Below are 16,962 nucleotides of genomic sequence, written 5' to 3'. Positions count from 1 at the left end.
CCCCGTGTTTTCTCCCCCCTGGGATCCCGAGCCCCCTCCCAACCGGTAGCCCCGTACGCCCCCCTGCCCCACAGGCCAGGCCACAGCTCGTATCCAAAGTGTTTTATATATAATTTATCTGTACACACGAAGGACAAAGTACCTCAGGTCTGCGCTGGGGGTGAGGGGACCAGTGCCCCCCCACCCACCCATTCCCCCCGGGTTGAGCCCCCCCCTCCCCAAAACTGCTTCCAAAAAAAAAAATAAAAGAAAAAAAAAAAAGTCACTTCATTAGGGTTTTTTTGCATTTAAAAGGGGGAGGGTCTTTCCCCCCTCCCCTCCCCGCCACAGTCCCCCCGGAGGGAGCTGGGACCCCCGGGGGGTGAGGGGGCTGCGGAGATGCTGGGCCTGCGCCTCCCCACCCCCGCAGGCGGCACTTCAATTTGGCACATGGAGGGGGCTGGGGACCCCCAAAACCCCCTGCAGTCCCTTTTCTGGGGGGCGGGGGGCCCATCTCCCCTCTTTGGCACATGGGGGGTTCAGCAAAGGGATGGGGGGTTACCATGACCCCCTCCCACAAAAAACACCCCGGTGCAGGGCTGGGAAACACCCCCTAAAACACCCACGGAGGAGGGGCATAGGGTTACCTTCCCACACCCCCCAACCACCTCCTTGTGTCCATTTCTCCCTTTTTTTTTTTTTTAATATATTTGGGGATTTTTTCCTTTTTTTTTTTTTTTTTTGCCTGAGCTCGGCACAGGCTGGGGGAGTCCCCAGCATGGGGGGACACCACGGGGACCCCCCTAACTGCCCCCAGGGCCCGCATTGAGGAAGTAGGTGGTCATCTCCCCCTTGCCCTTGACCTTGACCAGCCCCCGGCACTCCAACACGTAGCCCTTGGCCGCCAGCACCTGGTACAGGTCTGTTGTCACCTGCAGGGGGGGGACACAGGGGTAAGGAGGGGACACTGAGGGTCTCTGGGCAGGTGTCCTGTGTCCCTCCCACCCCTGACTGACCTGGATGCGGTCGGGGACCCCAGTGCTGTCCATGCGGCTCGAGACGTTGACCGTGTTGCCCCAAATGTCGTATTGGGGTTTGCGAGCCCCGATGACTCCTGCGACCACCGGGCCCATGTTCAGGCCTGGGGGGGACAGGGTTGAGAGTCAGGGATGACCCAAACACTTGGGGAAGAGGGAAAAAGAGGAGTGAGGGGGGAAAAGAAGGGGTGGGGGGTGAGATTGGAAAAGGAGAGAGTGACAGGGAGAAAAGGAATGTGGAGGGGGAAAAGGGGAAATGAGGGGGGAAAAGGGGAATGGGTGAGATTGGAAAAGGAGAGAGTGACAGGGAAAAGACGAATGTGGAGGGGGAAAAGGGGAGGTGAGGGGGGAAGAGAAGGGGAAGGGGTGAGATTGGAAAAGGAGAGAGTGACAGGGAGAAGAGGAATGTGGAGGGGGAAAAGGGGAAATGAGGGGGGAAAAGAAGGGGAAGGGGTGAGACTGGAAAAGGAGAGAGTGACAGGGAAAAGAGGAATGTGGAGGGGAAAAAGGGGGAAATGAGGGGGGAAAAGAAGGGGAAGGGGTGAGACTGGAAAAGGAGAGTGACAGGGAGAAGAGGAATGTGGAGGGGGAAAAGGGGAAATGAGGGGGGAAAAGAAGGGGAAGGGGTGAGATTGGAAAAGGAGAGAGTGACAGGGAGAAGAGGAATGTGGAGGGGAAAAAGGGGAGGTGAGGGGGGAAGGGGAAAAAGGGGGAAATAGAGGTGGGGGGGAAAGAAGGGATGAGGGGTGAGATTGGAAAAGGAGAGAGTGACAGGGAAAAGAGGAATGTGGAGGGGGAAAAGGGGATGTGAGAAGGGAAAAGGGAAAGGGAGAAAGTAAGATTAGAAAAGAAGGGAGAGATTGGAAAAGAAGGGTGAGGGGGGAAAAGGGGGTGAGGGGGAGAAAAGGGGGTACAAGAGGGTAAAAAGGGCAGGAGGGGAGAAAAGGGGGTATAAAAGGAAAAGGGGTGTGAGGAAAATGGGGTAAGAAAGGGAAAAAGAAAAGGTGATTGGGAAAGGGAGGGAGGTGAGAGAGGAAAAAGGGGTGCAAGAGCCGCCACCACAAAGCCACAAACAACAGCGTGGGCTGGCTGGAGGTGCAGAGGGGCGTGCAAGGGGCGTGCAAGGGCTCACCAATCTTCATCTGGAAGTTGTTGAAGGAGTGCTCGTTGATGTACTTCATCTGCTCCATGAGGTGCATGGCGTAGTCGGCCAGCGCCGCGATGTGGCTCCGGCCCTCGCGGTCGTAGGTGGCCGCGTTGAGCCCCGAGGCCGCCATGTAGGTGCTGCCAATGGTCTTGATCTTCTCCAGCTGCCGGTACTTCTGCTCGCTGATGATCTGGGGGATGGGCTGGGGTCACCCCCACAGCACCTCGACAGGGGGATGGGTACCCCAAATCCTGCCCCCCCTCCTGTGGCTCCCTCAATGCTGTTTCATGGGTTTCCAGTAGCTCCTACACCTGCACTGTGGCTCCACCAATGCTGCTCCACAGCCTCTCCAGCTCTGCACCCATTCCTGTGGCTCCATGAAAGCTGCACCTTGGCTTCTCCAAGGGTGACGTACATCCTGTACCTCATCCCCACTGCTCCACAGCCTTTCCAGCACCCCATGACCACATCCCGTGCACCCCATCCTCATCCACGGTGCTCCACAACCTCTCCAGCACCCCCTGCTGCATCCTGTCCCAAATATGGTGCTCTGCAGCCTCTCCATACCTGGTGCCTCCTATCTTGCACCTCATCCATGGTGCTCCATAATCCATGTCCATGTTCCCTGTACCCCATCCTCATCCATGGTGCTCCACAGCCTCTCCAGCAACCTGTGGCTGTTGCAACCCCTGCACCCCATCCTCATCCATGGTGCTCCACAACCTCTCCAGCACCCTGTGCCCACCATCTCCTGCATCCTGTCCCAAATATGGGGCTCTGCAGGCTCTCCCTACCTGGTGCCTCCCATCTTGCACCTCATCCATGGTGCTCCACAGCTTCTCCAGCACCCTGTGCCCACCATCTCCTGCACCCTGTCCCCAAACCTGGTGTTCCACAGCCTCTCCCACACCCCATCTTCCTGCACCTCATCCTTGTGCACTCCACCCACGCTGCTCCACAATGCCCTGCACCCATTCCTGTGGTGAAAGCTGCTCCTTGGCTTCTCCAAGGGTGAAGTACATCCTGTACCTCATCCCCACTGCTCCACTGCCTTCCCATGACTCCATGACCACATTCCCTGGCCCACAACCTCATCCCCACTGCTCCACAGCCTCTCCAGCACCCCATGAACCCCATCCCTGTGCACTTCACCCCCATGCACCCCCTCGCCCCTTCCCCACCCCAGCACCTCATCGAAGTCGGCGATGATCTCGTTGAGCAGCCGCAGACACTCCACACCCTCGTTGTTGGCCTCCAGCTCCACGTAGAACTCGGAGAAGTTGCTGATGGAGGCGAACATGACGGCCACGCACTCGCAGGACTGGTAGTAGAGCTCGTCGTTGCGCCGCTCCCGCGCCAGAAAGTGCGCGGCCACGTCCTTGGGCAGGATGTTGTGCAGCAGCCGCCGGTTGTAGGCCTGGAGCTCCTCCATCTCCTCCTTCTCACCCGTTGCCTGTGGGCACAGAGCCAGGTGGGAGCTGCCACAGGAACCCCACAGCCACCCCGGCAGCAGGGTGTGGAGAGGGGTTTGGTCCCAGCCCCATGGTCACCCCAGTCCTGGGGTTTGGGGTGAGGGTTGTTCCCAGCCCCATGGTCACTCCAGTCCTTGGTTTGGTCCCAGCCCCATGGTCACCCCAGTCCTTGGTTTGGTCCCAGCCCCATGGTCACTGCAGTTCTGGGGTGCAGGGAAAGGGGGCTGCTCCCAGCCCTGCAGCCACCTTTGTGTCAGGGTGTGGGGACAGGGTTGGTCCTGGCCCTGGATTGGTCCCTGTCCCATGACAACCCCAGTTCTGGGGTGCAGGAAGGCGGGTCAGTCCCAGGATGCAGGAAAAGGGTCATTCCCAGCCCCCCACACCTTGGTCCTACCTGGAGCTTCCAGAGGAAGTCGAGGCGGGCGGTGGACTCGACCTGCTGTGCGTGCAGGTACAGGGCGAGGGCAAACACGGCCAGGACCACGGGGGTCACGTAGCGCAGGGCCACCTTCCCCTCTGCTGGGCTGCAGGACCCCCAGGACCCCTGAGGTGGGCTGGGGGATTGGTCCCTGCCCACCCAGAGATCCCAAACTCCACCCAGAGATCCCGAAGATCCACCCACCCAATCCAGGGACACCAAATCTGCACTCAGAGCCCAAAGTTCCCACTCACCCACACAGGCGAACTCCAAACATGCACCCAACCCCAAACATGCACCCACCCAATCCAGGGACACCAAATCTGCACTCAGACCCTCCCAAGTTCCCACTCACCCACACAGGGGAACCCCAAATGTGCACCCAACCCCAAAGATTCACCCACTCATCCAAGAGAACCAAAACCTGCACCCAGACCCCAAGGATCCACCCAGACCCCCAAGATGCGTTCACCCTCTTCAGGGACCCCACAGCTGCATCCAAGACCCCAAACATTCACCTTCCCATCCCAGGCACTCTAAATCTGCATGGTAGACCCCAAAGATCCACTCACCCACCCAAAGGAGCCCCAGATTTGCACCCAGACCCCAAAGCTGAACCCACACCAGAGACCCCGAGGCTGTACCCAGACCCCCAAGGGACCCTCCTGCTTCTGCCCACCCTCACAGCCCCACTGGCTCCAGCTTCCCACTCACCACTCTCCCTGGGTCATGTTGAAGGGTGGCCTGTGGGGACAGGAGCCAGGTGTCAGTGGGGTGGGGACACAGCTCCAATGTGGGGACCCCTGGGGGACTGGGGACACTCACAGGGCGTTGGCCAGGACCAGCAGGTCAGCATTGTCAAAGAGAGCAGCGTGAGGCCCCTCCACCAGCAGCAGGAACGTGGCCTCGATGCCCACCATGAGCAGCAGCTTCCCAATGCTGCTGATGTGCAGGAAGACGGAGCAGGCCAGCAGGCTGAGCACCACGCTGTAGCTGAAGTACTGGGGGGCACATGGTGGGATGCAGCAGCACCCCAGGAACGCCAGGTGGTACCCAGGAACACCAGATGGCACCCCTGGGATCCTTGCAGCGCCCTGATGGCACCACAGGAACCAGGACTGGCATTCCAGGAACCCCTGCAGCACCCCCGGAATGCTGGATGGCACCCTGGGAACCCCTGTAGCACCCTGGGAATACCAGCAGGCACTCCTGGAAATCCCTGATGGCACCCCAGTAACCTCTGCAGCACACTGGGAACCCCACACGGCACCCCTGGAAACACCAGCCTACACCACAGGACTACTGAAGCACCCCAAGAACCCCAGAGGGCACCCAGGAACCATGGATGGTACCCCAGGAGCCCTGAATGGCACCTTGGGGACCCCAGGAACTCCTGCAGCACCCAGGGACCCCAGACAGCATCCCAGGAACCCCTACAGCACTTTGAGAACACTGGATGGCACCTTTGGGAACCCTGCAGCACCCCAGGGACCCCAGAGAGCATCCTAGGAACCCCTGAAGCACCTTGGGAACACTGGATGGCACCTTTGGGAACCCTGCAGCAGCCCTGGAACTCCTGCAGCACCCCAGGAATCCCAGCACCTCCCCACGCCCACAGGGACCTTGCACCCCTGGGGACACTGTGCCAGCACCCAGCAACCTCAAGGGCTCAGTGCCAGCACCCACTGAGGACCTTGGACCTGAGCAATCTGTCCCAGCACCCCGTGTGTGTGGGGACCCTGTGCTGGCACCCTGCACCCATGGGGACCCAGTGCCAGCACCCTTGGGGACACAGTGCCTACAGAGACTTGTGCCAGCATGTTTGGGGACACTGCACCCATGGGGACCCTGTGCCAGCATCCTTAGGGACACAGTGCCTGCAGGGACCCCATTCCAGCACCCTGCGTCCTCAGGGACCCTGTGCCACCATCCTTGGGGACACAGTGCCTGCAGGGATCCCTGTGTCCTCAGGGACCCTATGCCAGCATGTCTGGGGACACTGCACCCATGGGGACCCAGTGCCAGCACTCTGGGGGACACTGAACCCTCTGGGACCCTGTGCCAACATCCTTAGGGACACAGTGCCTGCAGGGACCCCATTCCAGCACCCTGCATCCTCAGGGACCCTGTGCCAGCATCCTTGGGGACACTGCACCCATGGAGACCCTCTGCCAGCACCCTTGGGGGCACAAAGCCTACAGAGATCCGTGCCAACATTCCTGGGGACACCACTCATGAGGATCCAGTGCCAGCACTCTGGGGGACACTGAACCCTCTGGGACCCTGTGCCAGCATCCTTGAGGACACTGCACCCATGGAGACCCTCTGCCAGCACCCAGGAGGGACTTGGCACCAGCAGGGACCCCTGTGGGAGCCGTGCCCTGTGCCAGGCAGTGCCCATGGCCACTCACCTCAGGGAAGTCACAGGCCAGCCCGTCCCCGTGGCAGGAGCCCACGGCGGTGCCCAGGGAGAAGTTGAGGGCACGGAGCTGGCAGGGCCCCACAGAGCCGGGGGTGACGTTGAGCTCACGGGCAGCACAGTCCCGCAGGGCCACGCGGCTGCAGGAGAACTGGGGGGGCAGAGGGGTGAGCTGGTGCCCCACAGCCCCCCCAAAACCCCCCAGACCCCCGGGACCCTACCATGTTGACGAAGGCAGCGATGAAGACGAGGAGGATGGTGAAGACGGCGATGCCGGTGCTGCGGGCACGGGACTGGACGATGCCACGGGAGAGCTGCTGCAGGGCGGTGGGGAAGAGCTGGGGGGGCACCAAGGAGCCTGTCAGGTGTGGCTGAGCCCCCCAAAAACCCTCACCCAGCCCTCAGGTACTCACAGTGACGCAGGAGTAGATGGCACAGATGAAGAGGATGGCAGCAAGGAGGATGAAGATGCTGACGTAGACCCCGAGCATCAGCGAGGAGCTGGGGAGAGGTGGGAGGTGAGTGATGGGGTTGGGGGGGGATCAGAGCTGGTATTTGGGGGGGCTGCAGCACTTACTGGGGGAACACCAGGATCTGGAGGCAGCAGATGAAGCAGAAGACGAGGAGGGTACAGGCCACATAGCCACCAAAACGGTCATCGACCTTCTTGGAGTACTGAGGAGACAGGGGGAGGTGGGATGGTTGGATGGAGACAGGGGGGACCCCGGGAACCCCAGGGGGATCCCAGGGGAAGAATGGAGGTGGGACTGAGGGGACACCAGTGAATGGGAGGAACCTGGGGGACAGGATGGAGGGAAATGGGAGGACCCCAAAGGATGCAGATGAAGGGGGACTGGGGACATCCCAGAGGATGGGATACAGGGGGACAGGGGCAACCCCAAAGGGTGGGATAGAGGGGAATGGGGAACCTCAGGGGATGCAAGAAATGAGATGGAGGGGAAGGGGGGACCCTAGAGGGTGGGGAAAAGGGGCACAGGAACACCCTGGGGCATGGGATGGAGGGGCATGGGGGGGACTCCAGGGATGCAGGGAATGGGATGTAGGGAGGGGATCCCAGGGGATGGGAGGGGACAGGGGGGACCCCAGAGGATGAGGTTGAGAAGGTGGAGGGGACCATGAAAGCAGCACAGAGAAGACCCCAAGGGATGCAGGAGAGAAGGGAGGACAAAGATGCTGATGGGGCCAGGGCAGAGGGGACTTCAAGAGACAGCCAGAACAGTAGGTCCAGAACAAAGGGAACAGAGGGCCCCCCAACCTTCTTCTCCAGCTCAGGGGTCTGGAAGGTGAGCAGGAACTTCTTGACGTGGTCCTTGCGGAGCTGGTCGATGCTGCGGGCGTCGATGGCCCGGCTCAGGAACTCATCCACCTCATCCTCAGGGTTCAGGGCCTCCTGGGCACCACGGCTGGGGAATGGGGGGGGTCAGGACCCTCCCAGGCCCCCCAGCTCTGCCCCAGGGAGGGGCTGGTCATGACCCCCCCAGCAGCCCAGCATGGGAACACTTACTTGTCCTTGCTGGAGTCATCGATGCCCTGGGAGACACAAGGGAGGTGTCAGAGACACTGGCATGGATGGGGGCAACCCTCATGAGTGACAAGGACATGGGACACCACCCCAGGGTCACCCAGGATGGGGGACAGAGTTCCAGGGGTAAATAGGGCAGGAGAAGTCCGCAAGGGTTTTTGGCAAGGACAAGAGGGTCCCAGGGGTCTGCAAAGGGAGGAGGGAGGGGTCTAGGGGGGGTGTCTAACTCCAGTGAGGATGGGAGACCCCTGAGGGTGCCCAGGACTGGTGACAACAAGGAGGATAAGGAGGATCTCCAGTGTCTGCTGAGCACCAGGGGCCACCCAGGAACTCCCTGAGCCCTCAGGCACTGGAGGAAGCCACGAGGGCTGCGGGCAGGGCTGGGGAAGCCACTGGCAGCCACGGAAGGGCAGCAAGGGGCTGATAGCACTGTGGTGAGGGTTCCCTGTGCCCGATCCCCTGCCCAGGCCTGCTCACCATCTGCCGGAAGGCCTTGGAGTCCTTGGTGCGGGAGAAGGAGCGCTCGGGCACCCAGCGTGGCACCAGCCCCTCGGTGGAGTTGGCACGAGTGCGCTGCAGCTTGGCCAGGATGGCTTTCTCCTCCTTCTGCAGGGTGACACAGCCATGAGGGGGGTGACCCCAGCTTTCCCACGCCGCTGCTGCCCCCTCAGACCACCCCCAACTCACGCGTTTCTGGCTGCAGCCGACAATGAGGAAGGTCTCGATGTTGTGCTCCTTGAGGTAGGCGTTGCGCTCGCCCCCGTGGCCCGGCTCCACCTCGTAGTCCCCGTTCAGGTACTGCAGCGTCGCCCAGGTGATGTGGATGCGCCTGGGGATGGGGGGATGATGGTGCTGAGCCCTCCCTGCCCAGCACCCCCTACCCAGAGCCCAGCCCGGCCCCTCCTGCCCGGCTCACCCGGCTTTGCCGCCCGCTTCCATGTGGTTGGCGAGGGTGACATCATTGGACCAGACATCGAACTGCCACTTGCGCAGCCCCAGCACACCGCAGTGAACGCGCCCGCTGTGGATGCCCACGCGCATGTTCACGTTCACCCCCGTCACCTCACGCACCAGCCTGTGGATGGCACCGGCACTGTGTCACCCCCTGGACACTCCATGGCACCCTCCATGGCACCCCCAAGCACCCTATGGCACCCTCCATGGCATCCTCCATGGCACCCCATGGCACCCCAAGCACCCTATGGCACCCTCAAGCACCTCATGGCACCCTCAAGCACCCCCAAGCATCCCATGGCACCCTCTATGGCACCCTCCATGGCACCCCCAAGCACCCTATGGCACCCTCCATGGCATCCTCCATGGCACCTCAAGCACCCTATGGCACCCTCAAGCACCCTATGGCACCCCCAAGCACCCTATGGAACCCCCAAGCACCCTATGGCACCCTCTATGGCATCCCCAAGCACCCTATGGCACCTTCATGGTACCATGTCACCCCCAAGCACCCTATGGCACCCCTAGGCACTGTGACCCAGACTGGTGAGTACTGGGAATGTGCCAGCAACACGAATGGGACCTGTCCCCCAAGCTGTGGTGGCACCAGGGACACACCAGTACCAGACACAGCTTCTCAGGGTTGTGGTGGCACTTGGGACATGCCAGCCCAGGAGATGCCATCCCCCACATTGTGATGGCATTGGGGACACACCAGCACCAGGGTTGGATGCAGCCCCCCAAACTGTGGTGGCACCGGAGATGTGCCAGCCCAGGGGATGGGCACAGCAGGGTCAGATGCAGCCCCTCAAGCTGTGGTGGCACCAGTGATGTACCAGCTCAGGGGATGGGCACAGCAGGGTCAGGTGCAGCCCCCCAAGCTGTGGTGGCACTGAGGACTGGCACAGCAGGGTCAGGTGCAGCCCCCCAAGCCGTGGTGGCACTGGGGACTGGCACAGCAGGGTCAGGTGCAGCCCCCCAAGCTATGGTGGCACCAGTGATGTGCCAGCCCAGGAGATGGGCACAGCAGGGTCAGGTGCAGCCCCCAAGCCATGGTGGCACTGGGAATGGGCACAGCAAGGTCAAGTGCAGCCCCCCAAGCTGTGGTGGCACAGCAGGGTCAGGTGCAGCCCCCCAAGCTGTGGTGGCACAGCAGGGTCAGGAGCAGCCCCCCAAGCTGTGGTGGCACTGGGGATGGGCACAGCAGGGTCAGGTGCAGCCCCCAAGCTGTGGTGGCACTGGGGACAGGCACAGCCCCAGTTCTGCCCCACTCACGAGATGGCCTCGATCATGTCCACGCCCATCTCCACGCAGCAGTGAGCGTGGTCCCCGCGCGCCTCTGGCAGCCCTGACACGCAGTAGTAGCAGTCCCCCAGGATCTTGATGCGCAGGCAGTGGTTCTCCTGGGGGGCACCAGCAGGTTAGGAGGGCTCCAGGACCCCCCCAAAGTCCCCCAGCCCCTCCACTCACCGCAGCCAGCTTGTCAAAGCGGGCAAAGAGCTCATTGAGTGTCATCACCAGCTCCTGGGCCGTGCACTGCGAGGCCAGGCTGGTGAAGCCCTCGATGTCCGCAAAGAGGATGCTGCCAGGAGGAAGAGCACAGGCTGAGGAGGGCCCACACGGTGCCCCAGACACCCTCAAGCACCCCATGGCACCCCCAAGCACCCTATGACACCCTCAAGCACCCCATGGCACCCCCAAGCACCCCACAACACCCTCAAGCACCCCATGGCACCCCCAAGCACCCCATGGCATCCCCAAGCACCCTATGACGCCCTCAAGCACCCCATGGCACCCCCAAGCACCCCACAACACCCTCAAGCACCCCATGGCACCCCCAAGCACCCCATGGCATCCCCAAGCACCCCATGGCACCCCCAAGTACCCTATGACACCCTCAAGCACCCCATGGCATCCCCAAGCACCTTACAACACTCTCAAGCACCCCATGGCATCCCCAAGCACCCTATGACACCCTCAAGCACCCCATGGCACCCCCAAGCACCCTACAACACTCTCAAGCACCCCATGGCATCCCCAAGCACCCTATGACACCCTCAAGCACCCCATGGCACCCCCAAGCACCCCACAACACCCTCAAGCACCCCATGGCACCCTCTATGGCACCCTCCATGGCACCCCCAAGCACCCTATGACACCCCCAAGCACCCCATGGCACCCTGGTGATGCCTCCCCCAAAGCTCTCCCACAACACCCCTGTCCCCACAGTACCTGACGTTGTCGTGCTTCTGGATGTAGATCTTGTGGAACATCATGTCCTCCTTCTTGGTGTTGATGTCCTCCTTCATCTCCATGGCCACGTGCTGTGGCAGCACTGACAGCAGCAGCCGCTCCTGCAGCCACAGCCGTGCCATCAGCAGGGTCAGGGGGTGCTGCTGGACCCCCAGCTCAGCATGGGGACCCCCGGGACCCCCCGTCCCACCTGCTGACGGTTCTCCCTCTGGAGGTGCAGGCGCGCCTGGATGTAGCCACGGGTCTCCTGGAAGGCCTGGCGCTGCGACACCTCGGCCGGGTAGTGGGTGCAGACCCCCACCACGTTGGTGCAGAGGAAGATCAGGGCATTGGCACTGAGCTGGGACGGGAGGTGGGCTCAGTGAGACCACCCAAGGACCCCCAGCCAGCTCTGCCCCCCTCTCTGCAGCACAGAACCTCGGCTTTGGTATGGGGGGTGCTGCTAAAGGGAGGAGAGGGGGCTGCAAAGAGGGGGGTGGGTATGGGAACATGGGGGCTCAAGGCAGGGGAACAGGGGGGTTCTGGGACACAGGGTCAGGGGGATGTGGGGCACCAGAGGACATGGGAAAACAAGGCAAGGGGGCTGCAGGGACATGGGGCACTTGGGGCTATGAGAAATTAGGGGATGCAGGGACCTGGGGACACAGGATGGGGGGCAAAGGGACACGTGGGTGCAGAGGAAGATCAGGGCATTGGAACTGAGCTAGGGGGGAGGTGGGCTCAGTGAGATCACTCAAGGACCCCCAGCCAGCTCTGCCACCCTCCTCTGCAGCACAGAACCTTGGCTTTGGTATGGGGGTGCTGCTAAGAAGGGGGTGTGGGTATGGGAACATGGGGGCTCGAGGCAGGAGGACAGGGGGGTTGTGGGACACAGGGTCAGGGGGATTCAGGGGACAGGGTCAGGGAGATGTGGGGCACCAAAGGACATGGGAGAACAGGACAAGGGACATGGGGGACTTGGGACTGTGAGAAATCAGGGAATAGGGGATGCAGGGCCCTGGGGACACAGGATGGGGGGCAAAGGGGACATGGGGACACAGTGTAGGTGGGGCAAAGGGAACATAGGGTAGGGGGCTCACAGGGGCCTGAGGACACAGGTTAGGGTGGCAGAGGGGACTTGGGGACACAGGGGACATGCACAGGGTGAATGTGGAGAGCCAGGGCAGGGGGAACATGGGGATGTGGGGATGTAAAAACCAGAGCAGGGGGGATCTGAGGATACAGGGGGCAGGGGTCCTGGAGCATGGGGGTCATGGGGACGCCCTCGGGAAGCAGAGGAAGTCAGAAAGCGGAGATGGCTGCGGAGGGAGCTGCGGTTTCCCCCGTCCCCCATCCCCCGGGACCGGGGCCAGGGCTATTTATAGCGCTCCAGCACACTGGGACACTGGGAGCAGAGGCCTCACATCCCCTCCCCGGCCCCATCGCATCCCCCGGAGCCCCATCGCTCCTGCCCTGAAAGGGTGAACCCTCCCCAGGGGGGGCGGCCCTTCCCGTGACCCCGCTGGCCTCGGATGTCATTGTGTTCCTCGCCCTGTGCCCCGCGGGGACAGCACGTGGCCCTGGCCCCGGCCAGGCAGGGCGAGGGTGACGGTGACGAGCGGCTCTGCTCAAGGAGGGGGAGCTGCTGGGGCCGGGAACACGCGGCCCCAGGGGTGGGGGACCCCTCTGCACCCCCCGTGCAAGCAGCGCCCCTCCGGGAGCACCCAGAGAGGCAGGACAGGGGACACTGGGGACATTGGCAGTGTCCCAGCCCCCCTGGGTGACGGCCACTCCCCTGCCCTGGTGCCCTGCACTCGCGTCCCTCCTCGGGGGTTTCCGCCAACCCTACAACGGGGGCTTTGTGGGTGCCCCCTCCTCCTGTGCAGCCCACAATGCTGGGTCTGTGCCGGGGTGAGGAGCCCATCCCACCCCACTACGGGACCCCAGCACGGAACCTCCCCCATCCCCGAGTAGCCAAGGGGCCCCTCCTGCATCTAGAACTTTCCACCAAGTGCAAAAAAAAAAAAAAAAAAAAGAAAAATATCCCAAATTTGCCGAGCGGGATTCGGGGATGGGAGGTCCCACCTGCAGCAGGGCGGGACCCCGCGGGGCTCAGCCCCTCCCAGGTGTGTCCCTTACCTGCTTCCAGAGGAAGGGGTCGGCGGCGTTGCGGTGCCAGGCGATGGCGAGGTGTAGGGCGGAGAGCAGGACCCCGGCCAGCACCGCCGCCCGCATCCGCACGGGCAGCAGCGTGTAGGTGATGTAGATGAAGAAAACGCTCCACCAAACCCCCTCGGCAGCGCTTCGGGGAGCCACGGCCACCGTCCCCAGCGCCTGCACCCCGGCCAGCAGCCCCAGCACCACGTAGCTCACCACCCACATGTAGTCCTGGGGGAAAGCGCTGCGACTGCACAGCACCATGAGGAGCAGGAACAGCGCCGTGGCACCGGCCAGCGCGGCGGCCGCCGGCACGTGGGGGGCACCGGGCAGGCAGAGGAAGAGCAGCATCACCCCACAAACCAGCACCAGCACTCCCATCAGCACCGTCAGGCTGCTCTGGTTCATCTGGAAGAAGTAGCGCTGGTAGAGCCGCTCCAGTTTGGCCGACTGGAAGCGTTTGGAGCGGAAAACCTGGAGCAGGCGCCGCCAGCACTCGCCGGCCGACGGCCGCCCCCCATGTCCCGCCGCTCCCTTCGGCCCCTTGGCCTCGCCGTCCTCCAAGCCCGCGTCCACAGATTTGAGTCCCAGATCGCCCGCGGGCCCCTTCTTGCCGTAGTGATCCTCCTGCCAAGTGCAGCGCAGCCCCCGGGGGGGTCCCGCGCCCCGCTCCATCTCAGGGTCCTGCAGGCAGCTCATGTAGCGGGGGCCACAGAGGCCGGCTCGGGGCCGCGGGCCCTTCTTGCCGTTGCGCTCCCCCCATGCCGTCTTCCGCTCGTCCACCTTGGGCACCAGGATGCCGCTGAACCACGACATGCTGTGGGCACCGAGGAGGGGTCAGGGCTTGGTCCCCCCACCCTGACACCCCAACAAGAGCCCCGGTGTCCACGGGGGTGCGAGGCCGTGCAAGGAGTGGAGGGTTCTGATGTCCCCACCACCATCCTGGGGATGCAGAGCTCAGCTCTCCCTCTGTCCCCATGGGCCCTGTGGGCACGGCCAGTGCTGGGTTCCCGGTGCCCCAAAGTCCCGGTGCTGGGTGCCCGGTGCCAGAATCCTGGTGCACAGCGCCGGGTTCCCGGTGTCGGGTTCCCGTTGTCCCGGTGCCCAGTGTGTCCTGGTGCCCGGTGCGTGGCCCTGCCGAGGCCGCCCCGAGCCCGCCCTTCCCGGTGCAGCGACCTGCGACAAAGCTGGGACCGACCCGGGCGTCCCGGCCCTGTTTGTCTTGAACGGCGGCCAACGGGTTTTACCGGGCACGGCCGCCCCGGGGCACCGGGAACCAGCCGGGACGTGGCAGCCGGTCCCTGCTCGGGGCCAGCGGCGGTGGAGAACGGCCACCGGGAAGGGCCGGCCCCGGTGGTGGCGGCCGCCTCCCTCCTCCCCTCCGTCCCTCCCCGCTCCGGGCACGGGAGCCCCGCCGAGCCCGGCCCGTACACCGGGACCCACCAGCGCCCTCCGGCCGCCGCACCGGACTCTCCCACCGCACCGGCAGCTCCCGCCGCACCGGACCCCCCCCGGGGGCCGCACCGCTCCCGCCGCCCGGGGGCCCAGCCCGGTGTCGCCCCCCCGCCCCGATCCCAGTTCCAGTCCCGGTCCCGATCGCGGTCCCGGTCCCGATCCCCGACGCCGCCGCCGCCCCGATCCACCCCCCCCAGCCCCTCCCGCCGCTCCCGGTGCGCCCGGGCGGCCCCGCTCACCTCCGCCTCCGGCGCCGCCGGCCGCGGGGCCCCGCGCCCCGCCACGGCCCCGCCGCCGCCCGCTCCTACACGGCGGCCGCGCCGCGTTCCCGCCGCCCCATCTCGCGCCCAGGCCGGGCCCCCGGTGGCGGTGGCGGCCCCGGTCCCGGTCGCGGCCGCGCAGCCCCGGCCCGCCCCGGCCGGTGCCCGCCCCCCCTCCCCCCCCCCCCGCCCGGATCCGCTCCCGGGCGCTCCCGGCCGGGCGGCCTTAAAGGCGCAGCGGCGGCGGCGGGAACGGCCCGGTACAGCCCGGAGCGGCGGGGGCGGACTCGCACCCCCGGGGCTGCGCACACGCGCACGGACACGGACACGGACACGGACACGGACACGGACACACGCACCGACATGGCGGGGACAGCGCGGACACCGCGGCGGGGATCCGCACAACCCCCCCGAGTGTGGCACTTGCACACCCACCCCAGTGCCCCCGGGCACATCCCCGTGCCCCCCTTGCACACGCACGCACTGCACACCCTGGCACACGCGCGTTGCACGCTCAGGCACACGAATCCCTTTGCACACCCGCGGCGTGCACACACGCCTTGCACTCACCCCTACACGCACACTCATCCCTTGCACACGCACACACACAAACCCTTGCACACACGGTTTCCATGCTGCACACAGATATTGCACATACACACCCTCCTTGCACACTTACACGCCCTTGCACACTCAGGCAGCCCCGTTATGCACTCACACATAAAACCCTCGATATGTGTGTGCAAACACGCGAATCCCCGTGCTCACACACCTGTGCAGCCCCTTAGGTACAGCAGGCGTGCATGCAGGTGTGGGTGCACACACGCAGCTTGCACACGCAGCCCTTGCACACGCAGCCCTTGCACACGCACCCTTTGCACACACACAGACGCTCACGGGGCACGCACTCCCCTCACCCACACCCCACACACTTCACACACACTGCCTTGCACACACACGTACACCCACCCCTTGCACATTCACCTTTACACATACACAGCCTTTACACACACTGCCCCCACCTTCACACACAGCCCTTGCACACCCCCGTTACACCCTCCTTACACACTCACAGCCCCTCTTACACGCACCCTCACCCTGACTCGTCCCTTACATTCTCACAGCCCCCCCTGTTTGCACACACACCCTGACACACCCCTTACACACTCACAGCCCTCCTTGCACACGTCCCTTACACACTCACAGCCCCCTTGTTTGCACACACACCCTGACACCCTCCTTACACACTCACAGCCCCCCTGTTTGCACACACACCCTGACACGCCCCTTACACACTCACAGCCCCCCCTATTTGCACACCCACACCCCCTTTGCAGACCCCCCCCATTTCCACGCACCCTCACGCCCACCCTGGCACAGGGGTCCCCCCTCACTGCGCTCCCCATCCCCGGTACCCCCACGCGTGTCCGTGGCACCGGCCCTGCCCTCCCCCCGTGGCAGAACCTCCGTGCCCCCCCTTCCCTTCCCTTCCCTTCCCTCCCCCGCCGCGGCGGCGGCGCCGGGCCCCGGGGAGCGCTGATTAATCATTAATTAGGAGCCGCCGGCGGGGCCGTGTCCCTGCGGCCCCACGCGGAAGTCCCGCCGCGCGGGGGGTGGGGGGGGCCCTGCTGGGGCTCCGTGGGGCTCCCGGTGCACCCCCGGTCCCGTTCTGCTCCTCCGGTCCGGTGATGCCGCAGCACCGGCACCGGCCAACACCGTGGGCACGGCGGGGACACGGGGCGTGGGGTGGGGGGGCTGCGAGCCCCCCACGGCCCCGCCCGCCCCACGCGGGAGTCTCTGGGGGCGTAACCCCGTGGGAGGGGTGGGGGGGAGATGCCCCGGTGTGGGGGTGGCAAAAGGCACCGTGGAAGGGGCACGGTGACAGCGGG

The 16,962-nt window shown here is 64.2% G+C and overlaps 1 protein-coding gene across 1 annotated transcript; it reads right to left on the bottom strand.

Annotated features, from left to right (window-relative positions):
• Positions 1-207: 207 nt before the first annotated feature.
• Positions 208-15,241, bottom strand: ADCY6 (adenylate cyclase 6). Its single transcript, XM_054649318.2, has 22 exons — positions 15,053-15,241; positions 13,341-14,175; positions 11,413-11,562; positions 11,202-11,323; positions 10,440-10,551; positions 10,245-10,372; positions 8,932-9,090; positions 8,703-8,844; positions 8,493-8,621; positions 7,998-8,023; positions 7,749-7,896; positions 7,050-7,147; positions 6,886-6,973; positions 6,694-6,810; positions 6,465-6,623; positions 4,879-5,054; positions 4,768-4,797; positions 4,030-4,159; positions 3,353-3,616; positions 2,149-2,353; positions 996-1,120; positions 208-911 (listed from the first exon to the last, which is right to left on the bottom strand). Exons 2-22 carry the CDS (start codon positions 14,172-14,174, stop codon positions 783-785), a joined length of 3,471 nt encoding a protein of 1,156 aa, XP_054505293.2. The 5' UTR covers position 14,175; positions 15,053-15,241; the 3' UTR covers positions 208-782.
• Between the last annotated feature and the right edge of the window lie 1,721 nt (positions 15,242-16,962).

The sequence above is a fragment of the Agelaius phoeniceus genome, chromosome 35 (assembly GCF_051311805.1).
Source record: "Agelaius phoeniceus isolate bAgePho1 chromosome 35, bAgePho1.hap1, whole genome shotgun sequence".
NCBI classification, from domain to species: domain Eukaryota; kingdom Metazoa; phylum Chordata; class Aves; order Passeriformes; family Icteridae; genus Agelaius; species Agelaius phoeniceus.
Note: the sequence above shows the minus strand (reverse complement) of the source record. Positions and strands in the feature narration are given on the sequence as shown.